The following is a 20707-nucleotide window of genomic DNA, read 5'->3' as shown; positions in this document are numbered from 1 at the left end:
TCTTTTTGGCAGTACTGAGGTTTGAACTCAGGGCCTCATGCATCCTAGGCAGGTACTCTACTGCATGAGCCACTCCAACAGCCCTTATATTTGTGTTGGGTATTTTTGAGATAGGGTCTCACTAACAATTTGCTGAAGATAGCTTCAAACAGTGATCCTCCTCTTCTCTACTGCCTGAGTAGCTAGGATTACAGGCGTGAGCCACCAGCACCTGACCCTACATAGTTCTTAATAGCTTTTAATTCCTTGTGACTTTATGCCCTCAGGGTGGTCACCTCTTTCAGACTATAAATGTGTCCATTTAAACCTGAAAGTTCCATCATCAATAAGTGACTAACTCCTTTCAGGAAGTAAGTAAGCTATTTTAGAGAAAAGCAGCTATAAAAATATTAACAGAAGGAGCAAAGCTCTACATCCTTGGTAGAGAACACTGTATTAGGGAGAGCCAGCCTTCCCTTAGGTGCTTTTAGAAAAGCACCATTCATTCGCTCTATATCATGTGCATCACAGAGCATTTACACATTACTATGTTTGAATCCTCATAAGTACACTAAGGGATTATCCCAATTCTGCAGGTGAGAAATCTTTAACACTGGAAAACTTAATCCAATGTCTAATAGCTAGTAACCAGTGCTATAATTAAAATCAAATCTTCCTTCCATTTTACCCACCTGGCTTGACAGGAATAACCTATCACTGTTTAATTCCCATGTCCTGTCAGTCATCAACATTCCATAGCTAATATGTGGAACAAATCCAACAAATTTTCTGTAAGACTAATTGAACATAAGGAATCTATTTCTAATGTCTAAGAATTTAAATGTTGAGGCAATGAAATTAAAAATATTAAGTCTAATATAAAAATATTTGATCAAGAAAATGGATTCAAAATTGGTGCATTTAATAATATGAGAACTACACACCCGGGCAAAAATAATAGGCACGTCAAGAAACCCAAATTAAAATGCCCAAAACATACACAAAATACTTTCACATTTTAAGCAACTTACTGGGAGTATCTGAAGTATGACCAACACTTTCTCCTGGATACAGTTTACTGATCAATAGGCGCTGAAAACGTAGTAACAGATCTAATGAAGCAGACCTCTCACGGCTGCGCTGCTCAAAATCTAGACACAAGGAGATTCGACGAGCAACATCTTTCAATCTGGCCACAGTCTGAGAAGCAATGTTTCTAGTAAGGGAGAGGAGAATTACAAGTTAAACATATTATTTATGCTGAAAAGACAAGGAGAAGGGGCAGTAAATCATGACATAAACTGGTATCAGAAGCACCTACCATATCCACAAATCCCCACCCCAAATGCCTACCCCTACATGTGTCAGATGTATCTGCAGTAAGCACAACTTTAGTCCAAACTGAGCAGAGGAGCATGGAAAACAAAAGATAATGATGCCCCTTTGCTTTACAAATGTGCTCCTACAGAGTCTCACAAAATGATCCAAAATCAGAGCAGATCTTGCTTAAAAAGGAACACCTTTGTATAAACCGTTAAAAGGAAAAAGTGTCATTTTTTTTTCTCCAAAGCTGCACAACAAATATGTGATCTACTCTAAAAAAATAAAACAAAACAATACTTGCCCACATTGCAACATCTGCCTTACAAGTTTGCCTTGAGTACCTGCTCAAGGGACAGCAGAGGTGTACCATGTGCAGGTACTCAGGGCTCAAAGAACATGAGAAGGAAAACCAAAGTAGGTGTAAACAGTCCTAGGTCAGCATAGCTAGTACCCGAAGAACCCAGCAGCAAAGAGCCACAGCTCCAGTCCTAACTATGCGATGTGACTTAAGTCAGTCCATCTAGAAGAGTAGTGAATGTTCCTGATTCAGTGAGCAGAATGCAAAGGAACAAGGGCAGGCAGAATAAGACACAGAAATGGAGAGGGGTAACAAAGGGCCAGGTTGCTGGGATTAGATTCTGCAATGCCAAGCCACTGAGATTTTGAAAGGAAAATGATATCCTGTTTGTGTTTGAGGAAAGTAATTCTTAGGTCAGCATGAAAGCAGTTTAGAGCGGGCCAAGGAACACAGGATAGGGCACTGCCACAGCAAGAGTCCAAGCCCCAAGTGAGCCAGGCCTGATCTCTGATACTGAGGACAGAAAAGAGGGAGTAGGTTATTAAAGGAAGAAGTTAACAAAGGGAGGACAAGAGCCAAAATCAAGCCTGGTTCCAGATCTGCCACTAAATCAGATCAATCCTCCCAGTCCCATGCAGCCAGAGGTGTGCATGGCCAAGCAGGCCAACATGTATCACTGCTGCATAACAGAAAAAGTAAAGGACATGCTTTTGGCTCCACCTCTTTAATGACAGCTAGGAATTAAAGAAGTATTGCAAACACCTATAAAAGGTTTGTTGAGAACAACTGTCAATGGCACCTGTCCTATGATTCATACCAGGACACTGTAAGCACTATGAATGAGAGAATGAGGACAGAAGGAGTCACTGGTTGGTAGTCCCACAGCAACTTGACGTATACCCACAGGCTTCCTAAGAAAGGACAATGGCTTACTCTTGTCACAGACAACAATGGTGAGCATGCACTATACTTTCCACTGCCTCTTGACTGCACCTGTCACCTTCACTACCTGATAACCTGTCCTGACAACACTATAACAGAAGAAATAGGTCTGGAATCTGGTTCTTAAGTTATACCTGAAGGGATAAAATGGCATAAAAATTTTAACTTACTTCCTTATTATAAAACCCAGAACCATAATCAAAATGTGTAATTTTGATAGGGTTCATTAATTACAAAACATCCCTGCTCTTTATTTTCAAACATAAATGGTATTCTATGACTCCTTGCCAATACAAGACTAAAAAGTTATTCTCAAATCTGCTTATTTTTGGCAAGCAGCAATTTCTTCAACCCACATTTTCTAAGGAACGGAGACATGAAATGTCTTTAAAATCTGTTACATCATGAGACTGTTTTTCAAGAACTAATCAACCAAGTCAACACATCGAATTTCTCCCAATCATCAATAAATAAAGCAAGAGAATAAAATGATGTCTAGTCACACAAAGGAAAGAGCACATTATTAATGCCTAGATAACAGTGTTCTGTTAGTGAAAACGCTGTGAAAATTATTTTTCTTTTTCTAGTTTCCAAAATTTTTGTGAAGGAATATTCACCTCTATACTACAGTTTTATATTTGTACCTTTTAAATAAGTACATCTTTATTAAAAATTGTCTGTGGAACCAATGTGCAATATAGGATCCCACATGCTAGAGGGAAACACACACTCAGCTACAAAAGATACAAACAGAAGTCAGTCTGTGAGGATGGCACAGAGTAAGAGAAATACCACCAGTACTGTCACATATGTAATTTCAATTCTTCTATTAGTCACATTAATAAAAGTAAAAATCAACACATAAAGTACATTTTAATAAAATATTTATCACATGCTACGGGTTTGGATAAATGCCCCCCAAAGGCCCAATGTGTTGAAGGTTTGGTTCTCAGCTTGGCCCTAATTAGGAGGTGGTAGAATTATTTAAAAGGTGGGACCTAACAGGAGAACCTTAGGTATACCTTTGAAGGGGATACACGAACAACAGCCCGTTCTCCATCTCTATGCCCCTCTCTCTCTCTCTCTCTCTCTCTCTCTGCTTCCTGGCCACCAAGAGATGAGCAGTTGTGCTCTGCTACACACTCCTGCCATAACATACCATCTCACCATGGACTGAAACCATGAGCCAAAATAAACTTTTCCTCCCTATAGTTCTTTACTTCAGATATGTTGTCATAATGACAGAAAGCTACCACATCCAAACACACTGAAAATATTACCATTTCAACATGAAACTCATACAAGGAAAAGTAGGGCTAGCAGACTGGCTCAAGCGGTAAGAGCACCTGCCTAGCAAGCATGAGGACCTAAGTTCAAACCACAATACCACCAAAAGAAAAAAAAGAAGAAAAGAAAAACTATTGAGATATTTACGTTGGTTTTTACCCTATTAAGTCTTCAGAGACATCAGGTATCCAACCTATGTAGGACATATCAATTTGGACAGTAAAATTTTCATTGATCTGCACTTTCAACGTACAGTTGAAAAAACAGATCCAACTGATCACAATTTTCCAGACTTAGAAGTCTTCCAGTAAACGAACCAGGTTTAAGTTTTTACATTTTAATTAATAAAAAGCAAACAGAAAATATTCAAGTAGCTCAGCTACCATGAACACGTTTCAAGTGCTAATCAGCAAAGTGAAGCAAGTGACAGCTAGAATGGACAGGTCCAGGCCTAGCCAAACTGTTCTTTACAGGCCCAAAGATCAGTCTGAACATCCAAAGAAATGTTCAGAGAACAAGTGACTCATGATGGAAATCCAGCACTTGCTCTCTGCCACAGACATTAACAGCCCATATAGCAGTCTTCTCAGTGCTGAAAGGTATACTGAGCAGCTTAGAAAAACACTTCTGAAAATGACTTGCTTTAAAACTTTTGCATAGAACTTTACAGTTTACCTACCAAGCACTTAACACGGTATTCTCATCTGATCCTTAATTAACTCTGCAAAAGTACACACAGCTCTTATTCTCTCAATCACCATGCTCAGCAGAGGTTCACCTCCAAGTTTATGCACATAGTCACAACTAAAATTTTCTAAGAACAAATCCCAAACTCCTTCTACTACCACAGACTGTATAAACTCAATTCTCTTTATTTTAGGTTGCTAAATTACAGAACAGAATAGAGGGAAGTGTGATGGTGCACACCGATAACGCCAGCACTCAGGAGACAGAAGCAAAAGACCTCAAAAGTCTGAGGCCAGCCTGAGTGAGACACTATCTCAAAAGACAAAGAACACAAAACAAAACATACAAAAACAAGTAAGAGCAGAATGTATAACATTTTTTTAAAGGAACATATGAAATATTGATGGAAAGAAACAATCAACAGATTGGGAAAACAAAACAAAGGGTCACAAAAAAGTTTCTCAAAATAGTTCTTACCACAATCAGTGACAGAAATTAGTTCTAAAACTTCTTTTTTCTCTTTCAAAGTTGGACGATGTTCCTACTAAATTCTAGTGTTTCTGACTGTAGAGAGCTGGTCTACCCAACTCATCCTCTAAAAACAGGTGGACAGATCTATGGCCATTGCCTAGGCCTCCTGCTATGAAAGCAGCTGGCTGAGCTAAGACACTAGGGCACTACTTTCCCCATGAGATGAAAATATAATAAACCAGGAGCCTAAGTTCACATAGAGCAGGGTTTTGTTAAATAGAATTGTAATCACTTTTTTCATTTTCTAACAAATCCTTTTTAGAATTCATCTTGATTTTTTGCTGTTTTTGAATTACCTTTTTTAGCCAACTATGACTACTTTGGGTCTTGCCAAGGTTAGCCAATACAAACCGTGTGAATCTGAATTATTCTTACCTCCTCCCAATCTGGCGTTCAAAAAAAATACTCACTAATTCTTCCATTCACTTTAGTTTCTAAATTAAAAGTTCTCTTGCAAAGTGGGGGGGGGGGGGCGCGGCGGAATATATATATATATATATGTGTATGATATGTAGAATTAAACAATGATACAACCAGTTTTAAAAATCTAACCTTACCATGATGGTTTTAATTTGCATCTACCTGCTTATTACTGATAAGAATCTTTTTTCTGTTTACTGCACACTCTAATTTCTTTTTCATGAAAATCTTTAGAATTTCTTCATACATTCCAACCTCTACTCCTTCCTATATCATAGTCTGCTCTTTACCATAAAAATCTACCCTTAGCAATTCTCAGAGTAATTCTTCAATAGCCAAACACATTCTTGAGACCATACTGCTAGATTACACTAAATTAACATGAAAAAAGTCATTGCTGATTAAATATAATATAGCTAATACTATTTACCTGAGAAGCTGCTGTATGAGTTGAACCAGAGGCAAACACTGTTTGCCAGAAGATTCGTAGATCCCCGTATTAATAAGATCTTTATCCAAAGGTGTCCTGCTTCTATGAAATGTTGAGGCATTTGCTTCTTGCTCATCAATTTCTTTTTCCTTCTGTGCTTCTTTTTTGGCTTCAATATCCTATAATTCATAAAAACAGAAACCGGTGACCAGTGGTCTCACTTAGCAGTAAAGACGCACTGGGCTGAGCCTAGGGCCCAGCCTCTACAAGTTAAGGCACACAACTGGTGACCACACACACCACTTCAAAACTCCATTACTCTGTTGCTCAGTTTCTAAACAAACTATTCTTCCTAAGAATCAAACGGCCACGATCCTACTGTTAATGGTCTCATCCTTCTGTAAAGTCCCTGAAATCTTTACCCTGCTACTAGCTCTCACAAACACCCAGTGTGATCTGCACAAATACACAGTCTATCCACTTAGTGAGGTAAGGAAAGAGGTAAAATTCCCACAAACACTGGCTCAAATGTAAACAGCAAAGCCGTCTGGGAAACTATAAGCACACGTGTACCCTAGAACCCAGAAAATTCCACTCCTGAACTATTTACCCAAGGGAATTAACACATGTTCGCTAAAGGACTTGTATACAGCACGACGATAGCAGCTTCACACAGTCAAAACCCAGAAACAATCAAAGTCCTCCAACAGAAGAACAGATAACCACACAACACTTAACAATAATGGTCAATAACAGTGAAGTACTTCTTAGTAACAAAAACAAAGAATTAACATATGATAATACGGTTGAATCTGAAAATCATTATCTGAGGCAAAAGAAGGAAGACACAGAAGAGGAAGGTACCCACTACATAACTTCATTTATATAACATCACAGCACACAGATTTCAGCTATTCAGAAGATAGGATAGTGTCATGACTAATAACAAAGGGACACAAGGATCTTGCTAGGTGATAAAAATGACCTTTGCGATGAAGGGAATATCTGTCAAATTCACTGAATGGGAGCATTTTATCATAAATAATATCTCAACTTTTTTATTAATTAGTAAGAGTTTTAGGTTAAAAAAAAAAATACTTGAATGTAACCAAAAGTTTTATGTTTTGGTTTCTTCTGGAAATTGGTCATGATTTCTCCACATATATAGTGTAGTGTTTTCAAACTAAGCTCACTGCCAGGGAAAATTGCCCATGGGCTCCCCTATACTCCTAGGGTCACACCTGGATTTCTGCAGTAATGGCTGCATTTAAGGCCGATTCTAATCCTCCATCAGCCATCAAGCTGCCCACCAGCAAATCAATCATGAATCGACGACCTGGACTTATGTTCACTTCATTGCCTGAAACTGGAAAAGAAAACCGTTTTTTATTTTGTTTTCATTTTTGCCAATTTGAGTGAAGTGCCAGCCCTTCCCACACTCTTATATGCACCCACCCCCATTCCTCGTCCAGACCCACCTGTGCAGGGCAAGAGTGCAGATAGCGCCCGGGCCCGCTCCTCAGCTGTGGGCAGGAGCACAGACCAGCCACTCTGTAGCACAGCCTGGGCAGCTGACTGCACAGTACTCAACACACCCACACTACTGGCCAGGGTCACAACGGTCTGTTTCAGGCTATTCAGGAGGACACTGCCCAGACCTAAACCAAGGAATTCTGGATCAACCTGGTGACTGATGGCAGCATGTAACTGAAAGGGAAAAACAAAACAATCAATTTTCATTTAGAACCTCCCCCCAAAAAATGGACTTCAAGCTCTTACTAAAGACTGAATAAAACTTAATTTACACTATTATCTAAATTTTAAAAATTAACTTCTTGGTACAGATTAAATATCCCTTATCTGATATTCAACTAGAATATCAGAAGTGCTTGGATTTGAGTATTTTCAATTTTGGAATATATGTATATATAATGAGACATCTTGGGGATGGGACCCAAGTCTAAACACAAAATTCACTAATGTTTCATACATACCTTATATACATAGCTGGGAGGTAATTTTATATAATACTTTTAATCATTCTGCACAGGAAATAAAGCCTGTGGTATGCTGAATTTCTCACTTGTGGCATTGTGTTAGCATTTAAAAAGTTTCGAATTTTAAAGCATTTCAGATTTGGGATTCTCAGATTAGGGATGTTCAACCATTATATGTATTTTTAAAATCTGGACTAAAAAAAATTTACCCACATTAGTTGAATATTCTCATTGTAAGGTATGTTATAATAAATTTTGGTGACCAGCATGGCAGTACATGCCTGTAATCCCAGCTACTCTGGGGGTGGAAATAGGAGAAGTAAGGTCCAAGACCATCCCAGGAACAGCATGAGACCCTATCTGAAAAACAAATGAAAGCAAAAAGGGCTGGGGGTATGTCCCAAGTGGTAGAGTGCTTCCCTAATAGAAAAAAAAAAAATTAAAAAAAAAAAAAACAAACTTTTTTGTTTTGTTTTGTTTTGTTTTGTTTCTTTTATTATTCATATGTGCATACAAGGCTTGGGTCATTTCTCCCCCCTACCCCCACCCCAAAACTTTTGTTCTATTTTTTTTTCAATAGTGGGTTTTGAACTCAGGGCCTCCCACTTTCAAGGAAGATGCTCTTCTACTTGCACCATCCCTCCAGACCTGTTTTCTATGGCTATTTAGGAGAGAGTGTCTCACTTTTCACGATCCTCCTATTTTACACTTCCCACCTTCACTGAGATGACAGGCCCATGCCACCACACCCATCTTTTTACTGCTGAGATGGGGTTCTCACAAACTTTTTTGCCCAGGCTAGCCTGGAACTGCAATCCTTTGTATCTGAGCCTCCCAAGTAGTTTGGGAAGACAAGTGAGGGCCACTGGGCACCCACCTAGAATAAAAAAAAATTTTAGCACAGCTATAAAAATGTATATAGAAAAGTCCAAGGTTAACATAGAGGACTAAACAATGCAGAAGCAGCAACCTCCACTCCACCCCCAACAATCTGTACAAAACCCAAGAAATAATGGATATAATTTAATCAACAACTGTTAAAAATTCAATAGCAAAGCTGGGAGCATAGGAGAAAACTGCTCCAGGGCAAAACTGGAACAGACATAGACGCACACATTAGGAACCAAAAGGCTCTGGCTTTTAAAGCTTCTGGGCTTAAGGGTAACCTCCCATATGGGAGTAGGAGTAGCCCTCCCATACTACTGCCAACCACCCACTGGACCTGAGCTTCCTACAGAAAGCTGGGGACTGCTCAGGATCACCTGCCTGACAGCCAACAAGGGCCAGAGGGCCACACAATTCCCAGTCAGACTTTCAGTAGAAAGAGCCCTCACTAGAAATGTGGGAGCCAGCCTGCCCTTTGAATAGCAATTAGATAAATATATCACCCATATTACAAGTCAAGAGATAAGGAACAAGATTCACTAGGACCAGTACAGCCCCTCAGAATACCCCAAGGCAAATAAGAAACTGTCCTCTAGGGGCATCTGGACAGCTAAAGGCAAAGGTTCACCCCTATGAAACATTCCTTGAAAGTGTCAAAAGGGACAAATTACCATGTTAAAAACCATCATGAGGGAAAGTCACAGAGAAGAAAAGTGCATGTCCTAAGAGATGGCAGCAAAAAAAAAAAAAAAAGAAAGAAATCCACAAAATAAGTATATGTAAAATATTTTTAGAGATCAAGGGAAGAACAGACTCAGAAGATGAGACTATAATGAGCAAATTAAAAGCCTCAAAAAAGACCAAATTCTAGAAATGAGAACAACAGTTACAAGTACAAAAACCTCAGGATGGAGGTGTGCAGGGCCCGTCATGAACCTTTACACACTAGGTATCTGACCTAGGCAAGTTACTGTTTCCCTGTATGTGCAGACCAAGGTTCCCATCTTTCCAAGGGCTGCTACATGGACTTGATGAGTCAACATCTTACAAAGCACTTAGAAGAATATTTGTTAAATAGATGGATAATTCAATAACAGGGTCCACTGAGCTAAAGGAAGAATTTGTAAATTGAAGGAAAGAACTAAGTAAAACACTCAAAAGGCAAAACAGAAAAATAGAGATGAGGGCTGGGTAAGTGGCTTGAGTACGAAATTAAATGTCTGCTTAGCAAACACAAGGTCCTGAGTTCAAACCCCAGTACCACCAAAATTAAAAAAAGATAAAAAGAGATTTTAAAATATCAAAAAGGTCATGGAATGTGAGATGATAAAATGAGAAAGTTCAGGACTTCTCCAGAGGGAAAAGTAAAAGAGGAGAGGATGACTTCAATAATAACTAGTGAAAACATTTCAAAGTTAATGAAGACATGAAGTCTCAGACTGACTGGGAATCATGCTCAAGTTATACACACAAAAGTACATCCTCACCTGGACATGAGACATAACGTATTAAAATTACAAAATAAAGACAAAAACCTAAAAGGCTACTAAAGAGAAAGACAAATTATCTACTAAACAACAATAGTTCCATAGTGAAAGATTTATCATTAGGAACAATAAAAGCTAGAAGAGAGTAGTACATCTTCAAAGAGCAAATAAAAAAAGCAGATAATGCAGGCTCAGTGTAGCTTAGTGGTAGAGCACTTGCATGCCATGTGTGAGGTCCTGGGTAACCCAAAAAGCTGAGCTGTAATATATTTGGTGAGAGGTTGAAGTACACAGCTTTTTTCAGACTTTACATTTGACACACCTTAATGAAACAAACTTATGAAGAATCTCAGCAAGAAGGAAATAAGCTGAAACCAGAAGGAGGGTATGAAAATAAAGTGGTTCTTTAAAAAGAATACATTTTGAGTAAATATGGCCTCTTTTAAAGTGATGATAATTAATTGGAGGGAAGTTTAAAAATAATTACAATATTTCACCAACCCTAAGAAATACTTTTTTTTTAATATAATATCTCTAAATTCAGAATAAATCTTATAAATTGCAATTGGGAACAATTCTTCTTCATAGGGACACAAAATAACAATGTGTGCTGAATCTGCAATAATGGAGTAGATACCTAACAATTTTAACACTGTAGAGTGAGTTTAGTTTAACACATCCTAACCAAGGAAGGTAGGGAAAAGCGGAGGAGAGGCTGGCTGATTTTGTAGCTTTTATTTAAGCTTTAACCATTCTTCATTGTGGGGAAGTGAATGCAGTGCTGTAGGGAGCCCAGCTTCCTGATCACAGTAAGCTTTCACAGTCCAGAGAAGAGACTGGCTAGCACTTGTCTATCACCTCAAGCAGGCATTTCTCCATATATAACAAAAACAAATCCAGGAATGTCTCCCCAGATGAATGCCACAAAGCTCATTACAGCAGAAATAACGCAATCCATTCATACTCTTTACCTGTTACATGTAATACTGACTTCCAGGACAAGCATAAAATAACCAGATTAAGTTTTTAAGCCTCATAAACATTACTGCCTCATAATTTTATTTTAAAATACTTTAAAAGTTTCACTATCAGTTCACCTAACAGGCTTAATCACACACCCTTCAACATGCACAAACATTTTGATGAATTCCTCAGTCACTTGTAAAAGGAGCAGGAGGACAGGAAAGTATTGACACCTGAAGTCGTAGAAGATTGAGAGTTGCCACAGCCATGCACTCTTTCTCTTGTGGTGGGGGCCAGTCAGCAGTGCCGTCCATTCCCTCACTCACTTGCCGCAGCAGGAGATCCAGCTGCTCAAAAGTCATTGAGCAGATGTCTACCACGAAAGGGACACGGAGGCCAATGGACCACTCAGAACAAGATGACCAGGCAAAGCTCTATGGAAGAAACATGAGAACCTAAAATTAATCTACAAATTCAGCTATTGGTCTCTTACACAGAAGAGATATACCACTCTATATGTGGAAAACACCTTCAATTATGACTTAACTCTTTGTATGTGTACTTCCAAGGCTATATAGCTCACAATTTTCTCCCATTTTGCTAACCCCATCTCATTTTGCCACACCTAATAATGTAAAACATATTTTCACTCTCAAAATTACTAATGCATATTAACAGATAACAGTGAGTCTCTTAATTGACTCAAAAGTGGTGTAATAGCAGTTCTAAGTAGATAATGGAATGTTACATATATATATACACTGTACTCCCAGTAAAAGAACAAAAACAAATAATCTGCAAGGCTCTAGAAGAACTGAACAATACCATCAATTAACTGGATCTAATAGAGATTTATAGAACACTTTACCCAACAGCACCAAAATACATATACTTTGTAAGTAAACAGAATGCTCACTACATCCTTAGACATAAAATCTTAACAAATTTTTAAGAACTGAAATCATATAGACTTTGCTCAACAAGAGAATTAAACTAGAAACTGCTAACAGAATGGTAACAGAACAATGTCCAAACACCTGAAGTTAAATTCTTAATAATCCATTGACCAGGCCAAGGATGGTAGTGCTCACCTATAATCCCAACTACTTAGGAGGAAGAGGTAAAAGGATAAAGGTCCAAAACTAGCCAGGTCAAAAGTGTAAGATTTTATCTGAAAAACAAACTAAATCCTAAAATCCTTAAATCCTAAATCCTTAAATCCTAAAAAGGATTGAAGGAATGGCTCAAGTGGTACAGTGCTTGCCTATCAAGTGTGAGGCCCTGAGTTCAAACCCCAGTACTACTGCCCTACCCCTCTCCCCTAAAATAAAAAAATCCACTGGTCAAAGACTAATTCTAAAGAGAAATTTTTAAATATTTTAAATTTGACAAAAATAATACTATATCAAAATTTGTAGGTACAGTTAAAGTACTACTTAGAAGAAATTTTACAGCATCCAATGTTTATACGGAACAAAAGAAAAAAAAGCCCAAAACAAGCAATCTAGGATTCTACCTTAACTAACTAGAAAAAGAGCAAAGTTAGCCCAAAGAAACTTAAAGGGAAAAACAGTAACAAAGAGCAGAAATCAATAAAATTGAAAGCAAAAAACAAGGGCAAATTAATGAAGCTAAAAGTTCTTTTAAAATATCAACAAAATTATTAAACCTCTAGAAAGGCTGACAAAAAAAGAAATTACTAGTATCAGGAATGAAAGAAGGGCAATTGTTGCAGGCACAGCCAACTTCAAAAGGTTTATAAGTAAAAACTGTATCTGCTAAAATCAGAGAAGTGAGATGAAATAGAACAATTTCTAAGTGCCACAAACCAGAAAAATACACCTTAGAAATAGATAGCCTGAACGGTTCTGTATTTATTAAAGAAATTGAATTTATAGTTACAAATTTTTTAAGGAAGAACTCTCTAGGCTCACTCTGACATTAGATTAAAGCCACTGTAGCTTCCGGTCCAGGGCTGCTTTCTGTCCTGCACGGGCTAGTGAGTGTGGGATGTGTTTGTTCTGTTCTCATGTTTGTGTTTTTTAGAAAACTGAAGGATCAACAATGGCATTGTGTAATAAAATCACACACAAAAAAAGAAATCTCTAGGCTCAGATGGATTCAAAGACAAACATTTAAAGAAAAATTAACAGCTGGACATGGTGGCACAAATCTACTATCCTCAAACTCAAACAGCTGGGGCAGAAGAATCACAAGTTTGAGGCCAGCCCAGACTACACAGCAAGACCCTGTCTCAAAAAAAAAAAAAAGGAGGAGAAGAAGAAATAACACTAACATTATACAATTCTTTTAGAAAATAGAAAGGAACCTATGCCAACATTTTTCATGAGACCAGCTTTATTCTGATAAAAATCAATTAAGACAGCACAAAGAAAAAAAAAAAAACCACAAACCAGTATCTCTAATGAGTGTCGATACAAAAATCCTCAACAAAGTATTAGCAAATCAAGTCCAGCAATATATAAAAAGGATAAACAACAAACTAAGCTTTACCCCAAAGATTAATTATTTTTGAAAAATTAATGTTTTCCACAAAGAAAACTTCATTATTTATATCAGCTGAGAAAAAGCATTAGCCAAAATCAACATCCTTTCAGGATACTTTCCAAAAAGTAGGAATTAAGGGAAAATGCCTTAATCTGATAATAAGATCTACTAAAAAAAAAAAAAAACAAGCATCACAGCTGATGGTAAAAGTGAATGCTCTCCTCCTGTGATCAGCAACAAGGCAAGGGTGACCACTCTTACTTCTATTCAGCAACACGTGGGAGTCTTAGGCAGAGCAACAAGGCAAGACATTAAAGGCAAATAAACTGAAAGGAAGAAAGCAAGTTGGGTCTGTATACATATGACTGTCTATGAAGAAAACTCTAAGGAAACTAAAATAAAACTCACAAAAGTAGCATGTGGTTTGGTACAACTACAGAACATAAGGAAACACACAAAAATCAACGGTATTTCTAAACACTATCAGTGAACAATTGGAAACCAAAACTGTATAAAATACCAAACCTAACAATATCATATTCTCAGTACCTGGGCAGTTCCACAGGCAATTCCAACTATGTGTTTGGTGTCTAGTCCTGGCAGTGCAGTAGGTTCTGGCTTGGTCACACGCAAAGTGTCAAAATGCTGGCACTGGTCATTGCTCCCCCAGCTGTGTACCTCACTGTCCTCTGTCAGAGCCAGGCAGTGGGTAGAGCCTGCAGCCACATCAATCACCTTCTTCCCTGTGTGAAAAGGGGAATACAGATGCAGCTTTAAGCCTCTGACTTCTGTTACAAGAAAGACATCTGCACACAGCTAATGAGGGTCAGAAGGCATTAAAATATAAATCTGTTAAGGATACTTTGTCCCATCAATATTAAGCAGGATTACTTTTTAATGAAGTAATTTATTGAGGATCCCAGTGGACAAAGTAGAATCTCAAGAATTCAAAATTTCACATCCCTTGTCTAATCCTTGAAGGATGAGATTCATGTTATATATATATATATATATATATATATATATATATATATAGAAGACATGCAAAGACTGCTTCTGAAATTAATTAGGAAGATCACAGGTAGCCAAAGCTACTCTCACTGAGTCCAGCTTGCTAAGTGATGAATGGGTGACAGTCACAGAAAGAACATTCCAATGTTAATAAAACTGAATGGGTTTCAAACTTAATTTGGGGTGGAGGGGAGTTGAAAACTGAAATTGGTGAGAATATTTCTAGGCTACTTATTAACGTATACAAACCACTTTCCAATAATGCATCTCTTAGCAAGATGTTAGTGAGGGTTTCTAATGACAGTCCATTAGTGTATTATCAAGTTAAAAGAAAAACCTCAGACTTTAAAAGATTACTAAAAAAAATGTCCCTAAGGATTTTAAAAGTTTACATTTGTACTCACCTTGTAAGCCTTCCAAGAGTTTGGGGTAACGGACGTGTTCCTCTGTTCCATGCCCAAGTCTCTGATTGTCACCTTTTCCCCATGAATACACCTGGCCATCTTTCGTCAAAGCAATAGAAAACTGACTTCCACAGCGAACTTTGACAACATCCAAGTCTTGAAGTTTTTCAATCAGCTTTGGTGTTTTGCAGCCATCACTACCACCTCTACCCAATTTCCCATAGTCACCATCTCCCCATGACCACACTTGCCCTAGAAAATACAAATGTATTTAGGGAAAAATAATTGTATATTTTGATCAAGCTATGGTGGTACATGGCTATAATACCAGCACTTGGGAGGTTGAGGCAGGAAAATTGTGAGTTTGAAGCTAACCTGGGTTACACAGCAAATTCCAGTCAAGCCTGAGCTACACAGCAAGACCCAGTCTCAAAATCAAAAACAAAAATAATAAATAATAATAATTGTACATTTTAATGAAAGTTCTTAAGTGACTGAAAATAATATAACCAGTAAGACACACAAATCTACATCACATTTATATATACTATTATATACATAATATATAATTAAGACTACCACAGTGGTTAATGCCAAATGAAATCTAGTTTATACTTCAGATTGATATAGAAAAAAGATTACCAAAGAAACTTTCCCTAAGGGTTTTAAAAATTTACATTTGGCTTCACTTTGTCTTTCTTGACATAGAAGCAATTTAAAAGGGCAAAGCTGAGTTTTCTTTTTGTTTCAAATAAATGAAAACAAAAAGTCCTGACTCTTATCAGTTCGGCCTCAATGCTACTACTTCAACTAAATAGTAAACACAAAACTAAAGCTCCATGCCTCTAAAAACGCTGGGACTGACAGCACATAGCTGTAGTTCACTGATCACTCTCCAGTCTGCCTGCAAATTGCTGTTCTTACCACACTGACCACAGGTCAACTGATCCACTGTAGTTGTTCCTAATTGCCTTTGTTAATGCAATTATTTAATTTAACTAAATACTACTTCATAAAGGGATAAAGTACAGTAGCAAAATACTATTACAGTAAGCCAAATACTGTAAGAGAAATACAGTAAGCCAAATCCTAAATGAAAGTGAATAGAAAAAAACAAAATTTTGTTAAACCAGGCATAAGTGAAAGCTTAAAAGATAAGAAACCACAGGAAGAAATCAGAAAAAAAAAAAAAAAACAGATTGTTCATAAATAATCTAAAACAAAGATCAGCAAACTTTCTTAAAAGATCAGATGGTAAGTATTTTTAGCCTCTGTGGGCAATACAATCTCTGTCACAATGACCCAAATGCATCATTGTCATAGGAAAGACACTACAGACAATACATAAGCAAGCTGACTTAGCTGTGTTCCACTACAACGCTATTTGTAAAAACACGCAATCCTTGACCCAAACTGAAAACTGTTAATAATATGCTAATTAGGTGACCAACAGAAGTCAAGAGAGCATCCACAATTTTATATGCTTTGGGCAGAAGTTTATTGTTTTTACACAGTCCCCACTTACACCAATGTTTCTGGTGAGCCCATCATCCCAGGCCAGACTGCACAGGGCAGGATGCTTCTACTGTACCAGTCATCTCAAAACATAATAGTGTAGCAGGAACATCTCCCTGTAAGATTAGCACTAAACACCATGTGAGATATTCATGCCACACAGACAACATCAACAATATCATAACAAAGTTTCCTAACAGCAATTTCACACAAAGAATGCTAAGGACAATATTCTAATACAGCTTGGTTAAGAAAATACTTCCTGTCTGGGAATTGTGGGCCATGTCTGCAGTCCCAGAAACTCAAGAACTAAGAACTGAGAATCACTTCAGCCCAGGAGTTCAAGGTTAATCTGGGCAATGTAGCAAGACACTGCCTCAAAATAATAAAAAAAAAAAATTCGTGGTTAAAAGTTTTTCAAGGTAGGGTCGGATGCAGTGGCTCACATCTGTAATCCCAGCTACTCAGAAGGCAGAGATCCGAAGGATTGAGGTTCAAGGTCAGCCCAGACGAAAAGTTAGCAAGACCCCATCTCAACAAATAAGCTGGACATGGTGGTACACGCATGTTATGCCAACTATTAGGGAGGCAAAAATACAATTTTGCTTCAGACCAGCTCGGGCAAAAAAAAAAAAAGAGACACCACAAAAAAAAAAACAGCTAGAGTAAATAGGGCTGGGGGGCAGTTCAAGTGGTAGAGCACCTGCCTAGAATTCCCAATGCCCTGAGTTCAAATCCAACACCAAAAAAAAAAAAAGGTCTGCAAGGTATATCACTTATTCAATAATGGATAGTTAAAAGCAATGAGATGTCAAATTGAAAGCTTCATGCCAGAAGAAGAGATCTTTCAAATGATAACTTAGGTCATCTTTCTCTAGGACTCAAACAAGATGACTCTCAAGCAAAATGACTCTGACAGTATCTGTCCCACCAACAGTGGAACCTACATATGTCAGTGCCTGAAATGATCTTTGATCTTTCACTAAAGAAAATTCCCAGAAGTCAATCTGCAACACAGCATTCAACCTGAATGGGAAAAAGTAGGCTGAGAGATTCCTCAGCTGACTCTGATGGACAGATGCCAAAGACTGATAAGGTACAGAGGACTACGCAACCATAATACTAACAAACATAGTTGTACAAAGTAAATGTGATTCTACTATAAAACCTGATAAATGTGCCCTCAAAAATGGAAAATGGAAGCCAGTTATGGTGGTGCACACCAATAATCCCAGCACCCCAGAGGCAGAAAACAGGAGGATCAAAGTGCAAGGCCAGCCTGAGCCATATAGTGAGACTCTGCTTCAAAAAAATAAAAGATAAAACCACCAAGGGTTAAGATGTAGCTCAGTGGCACAGTGCATGCCTAGCATGTGCAAGCCCTTGGATTCAATCCCCACTAATGCAAAAGAAAAAAGGGGGAGACGGGAGAGGAAGAAAAAGAAAGAAGTTGAGCCTAACGAACAAAAAAGTAAAATTAAAAATAAGCAAACAACGTATCATTCGATAAAGATTAAGCAGACTTACTGTGAGAAATCAAGAATAGCTGAACATTTGGGAATGTATAATAAAGACTAGAAATAATTCACAATACCAATTATTCTATTTCGTTCTGATTTTTAGTTAGAAAATAAACACCCCCTAGGAATAATGGGAGTCGCTAACCCGCTGTCTAGCTATGGGCAAGCCTAAGTGCAGGGATGTCTTGGGCCTCTTCACTGAGGCCAGAAACCCACACCTACTTAAAAGGATGATGACAGCAGAGGACAACCTTGTGAGACTCACTCTATTCTAAATCTCATCCCTCCAGGGAAACAGCCATCAACATCCTTGAGAGACTTTCCAGGGAGGCACAAGATGTACATACCATTTTCAGTCACTGCCAGGGTTTGGGCATCCCCACTCCCACAAGCAACGTCTATGACCTTCAGTCCTTTAAGCCCAGCTACCAGCATTGGAATAGCCTCATCTTCACTGGAGCCTTTAAAGAGACATAACTGTGTTACTGATGTCCTCTAGAAGAAGCAACATTCTATTACATGCTTGTCCTAGTGCACAGCAGACATACCATGGCCCAGGCGGCCATAGTTCCCACGGCCCCAGGTGTACAGCTCCCCTTCAGCAGTGATGGCTGCACTGTACGTGCTCCCGCACGCTATGTGCACCACATGCTTTCCAGCCTGCTTCCCTGAGAAAGCAGAGATTAGCTTAGGTTCCTCCAGAGGCCTGTGGGGGAGAAGGGAACAATGTAAATACTCTTCTAGGCATTTGTTAGAGTCAACAAAGTTCACTAATAGGAATAGATAATGACAGCATCAAGACAGTGTTGCCTTTCAGGTATCTCAAAACACCAATCATCATCAACACTTGTTAAATCAAAGCCAGTATCAAGCATGGTATCCAGCAAGAATATCAAAACTGTCTATTAAAGACTTGCACAATGAAGTGCATAGCATCTTTACTCACAATGACCCAAACCATGGTCCATCAGCAACAAAGGAATGAACTACTGATCCACCCAATGATATGATAGATTTCAAAACACTATGCTGAGTGAAAGAAGGCAGGAACAAAATCCTGTATGCTGTAAGGCTTTATTTTAAATTCTAGGAGAGACAAAATAATACTGACAGCACAGATGAAAGGTTATGAGCAGGGATCGATTGCAGGGGTACAAAGAGAGCTCTGGGAGCATCTTGATTGTGGCAGTTTCCTCACTGAATGCATTTGTCAAATCCACCCAGTTGTACACTTCAAACTAATTCAGTTGATTGTATGTCCATTTCATACATACGCATATTTGTTAAATAAATGTGGACAGAATGAAGCCTACAGAGTTCACTAATGCACACACACTAATCTGCATTTTATAAATGACAACTATAAGGAAGTAAGGATTGGAGTAGAAAAGTCTTAATAAATGAAGAAATCTTGAAATTAGCAAAATGATTATAATCTAGAATATGTGTCCTAGATGGATATAGTGTTTTCTTGAGAATATATACAAGCCCACACTGGCCTCTCCAAAGACATGGTTACTCATTTTGTGACCTACTAGAGGCATGAGCACACACAGGAACAGCCAATGGCTTTCCTTTCTTGTACAGCTCGAGTTTCAACTCCCCTAAAAGTTTCTCTCCAACTCCTGCCATCTGCACAGACCTTTTCCCTGAACTCCTAGAGCAAGGGACAAGTTTCTTATTCTAGCACTTAATCTCAGCTGATACTGATTTTCTTAAGAAATATTATATAGACAATAAATTGTAAATACCATAAAGGAAACAGAAAGATTAACAGACTTAACCCGCCCTGCCACTCTTTACCTGAGTGCCTCCTGAGTATTCTATGCCCCTTGCCAATACCACCCTTCCAGTGTGAGAGTAACAATTCTAAATTCCTTTTTCTTTTCTCGCTATAGTTTTATCACATTTGAGTGAATCCTTTACAACACAGTCACATTTGCAGCGTTTCTGAACTCTCTAAATACTGTACCATATGTATCACTATGCCTTTCTCATGGTTGGGATTGTTCTCAGCAGATGTCCTGAGCAGTAGTGCCTGCATTTCCACCCTGCAGTATCCTCCCATCTCTTCACAGTCACATGGGCAGTCAGTACTGTGATCAATTCCAACCTGCTCCTGGTTTTAACTGCATGAGGTGGGCTTGCTGGGTTGGAACATTTGTGCAGCTTCAATTTCTACCTAATGCCAAAGTCTTTCCATTAGACTCACAACAGTAAGGTATTCCCATTCCCATAGGAACTGGCAGACCTCCCAATTTTTACAGCCAGACATTTATAACAACAGACGTTTATTTTTATAACAACAGACATTTTACAGCCAGACATTTATTTCTAATCTCTCAGAAGTTTCCAACAATAAGATAATATTAAGAAACTATTAACTGGTCACGGTGGTGTACACCTGTAACCAAAGCACTCAGTAGGCAAAGGCAGGAGGATCATGAGTTCGAGGCCAGCCTGGCTTATAGCAAGTACAAAGTCAACCTAGGCTATATACTGAGACCATGTCTCAAAAAA

At 38.3% G+C, this 20707-nt stretch overlaps 1 protein-coding gene across 5 annotated transcripts in view; it reads right to left on the bottom strand.

The window, feature by feature from the left end:
* The window catches only part of Herc2 (HECT and RLD domain containing E3 ubiquitin protein ligase 2), a 219812-nt gene that overhangs the window by 146053 nt on the left and 53052 nt on the right, over window positions 1–20707 (bottom strand). For all 5 annotated transcript variants that reach the window (XM_074061872.1, XM_074061875.1, XM_074061877.1 and 2 more), the window contains exons 13-21: window positions 18736–18893; window positions 18535–18648; window positions 15153–15404; window positions 14287–14480; window positions 11463–11663; window positions 7376–7604; window positions 7139–7263; window positions 5898–6076; window positions 1011–1195 (exon numbers count right to left, since the gene is read on the bottom strand). In XM_074061872.1, the coding sequence (XP_073917973.1) occupies window positions 1011–1195; window positions 5898–6076; window positions 7139–7263; window positions 7376–7604; window positions 11463–11663; window positions 14287–14480; window positions 15153–15404; window positions 18535–18648; window positions 18736–18893 (1637 nt within the window). The remainder of the gene's footprint in view (window positions 1–1010; window positions 1196–5897; window positions 6077–7138; window positions 7264–7375; window positions 7605–11462; window positions 11664–14286; window positions 14481–15152; window positions 15405–18534; window positions 18649–18735; window positions 18894–20707) is intronic.

The sequence above is a fragment of the Castor canadensis genome, chromosome 19 (genome assembly GCF_047511655.1).
Source record: "Castor canadensis chromosome 19, mCasCan1.hap1v2, whole genome shotgun sequence".
NCBI lineage: Eukaryota > Metazoa > Chordata > Mammalia > Rodentia > Castoridae > Castor > Castor canadensis.
The sequence above is the reverse complement of the archived record's forward strand: the minus strand, read 5'-3'. Positions and strand labels throughout refer to the sequence as shown.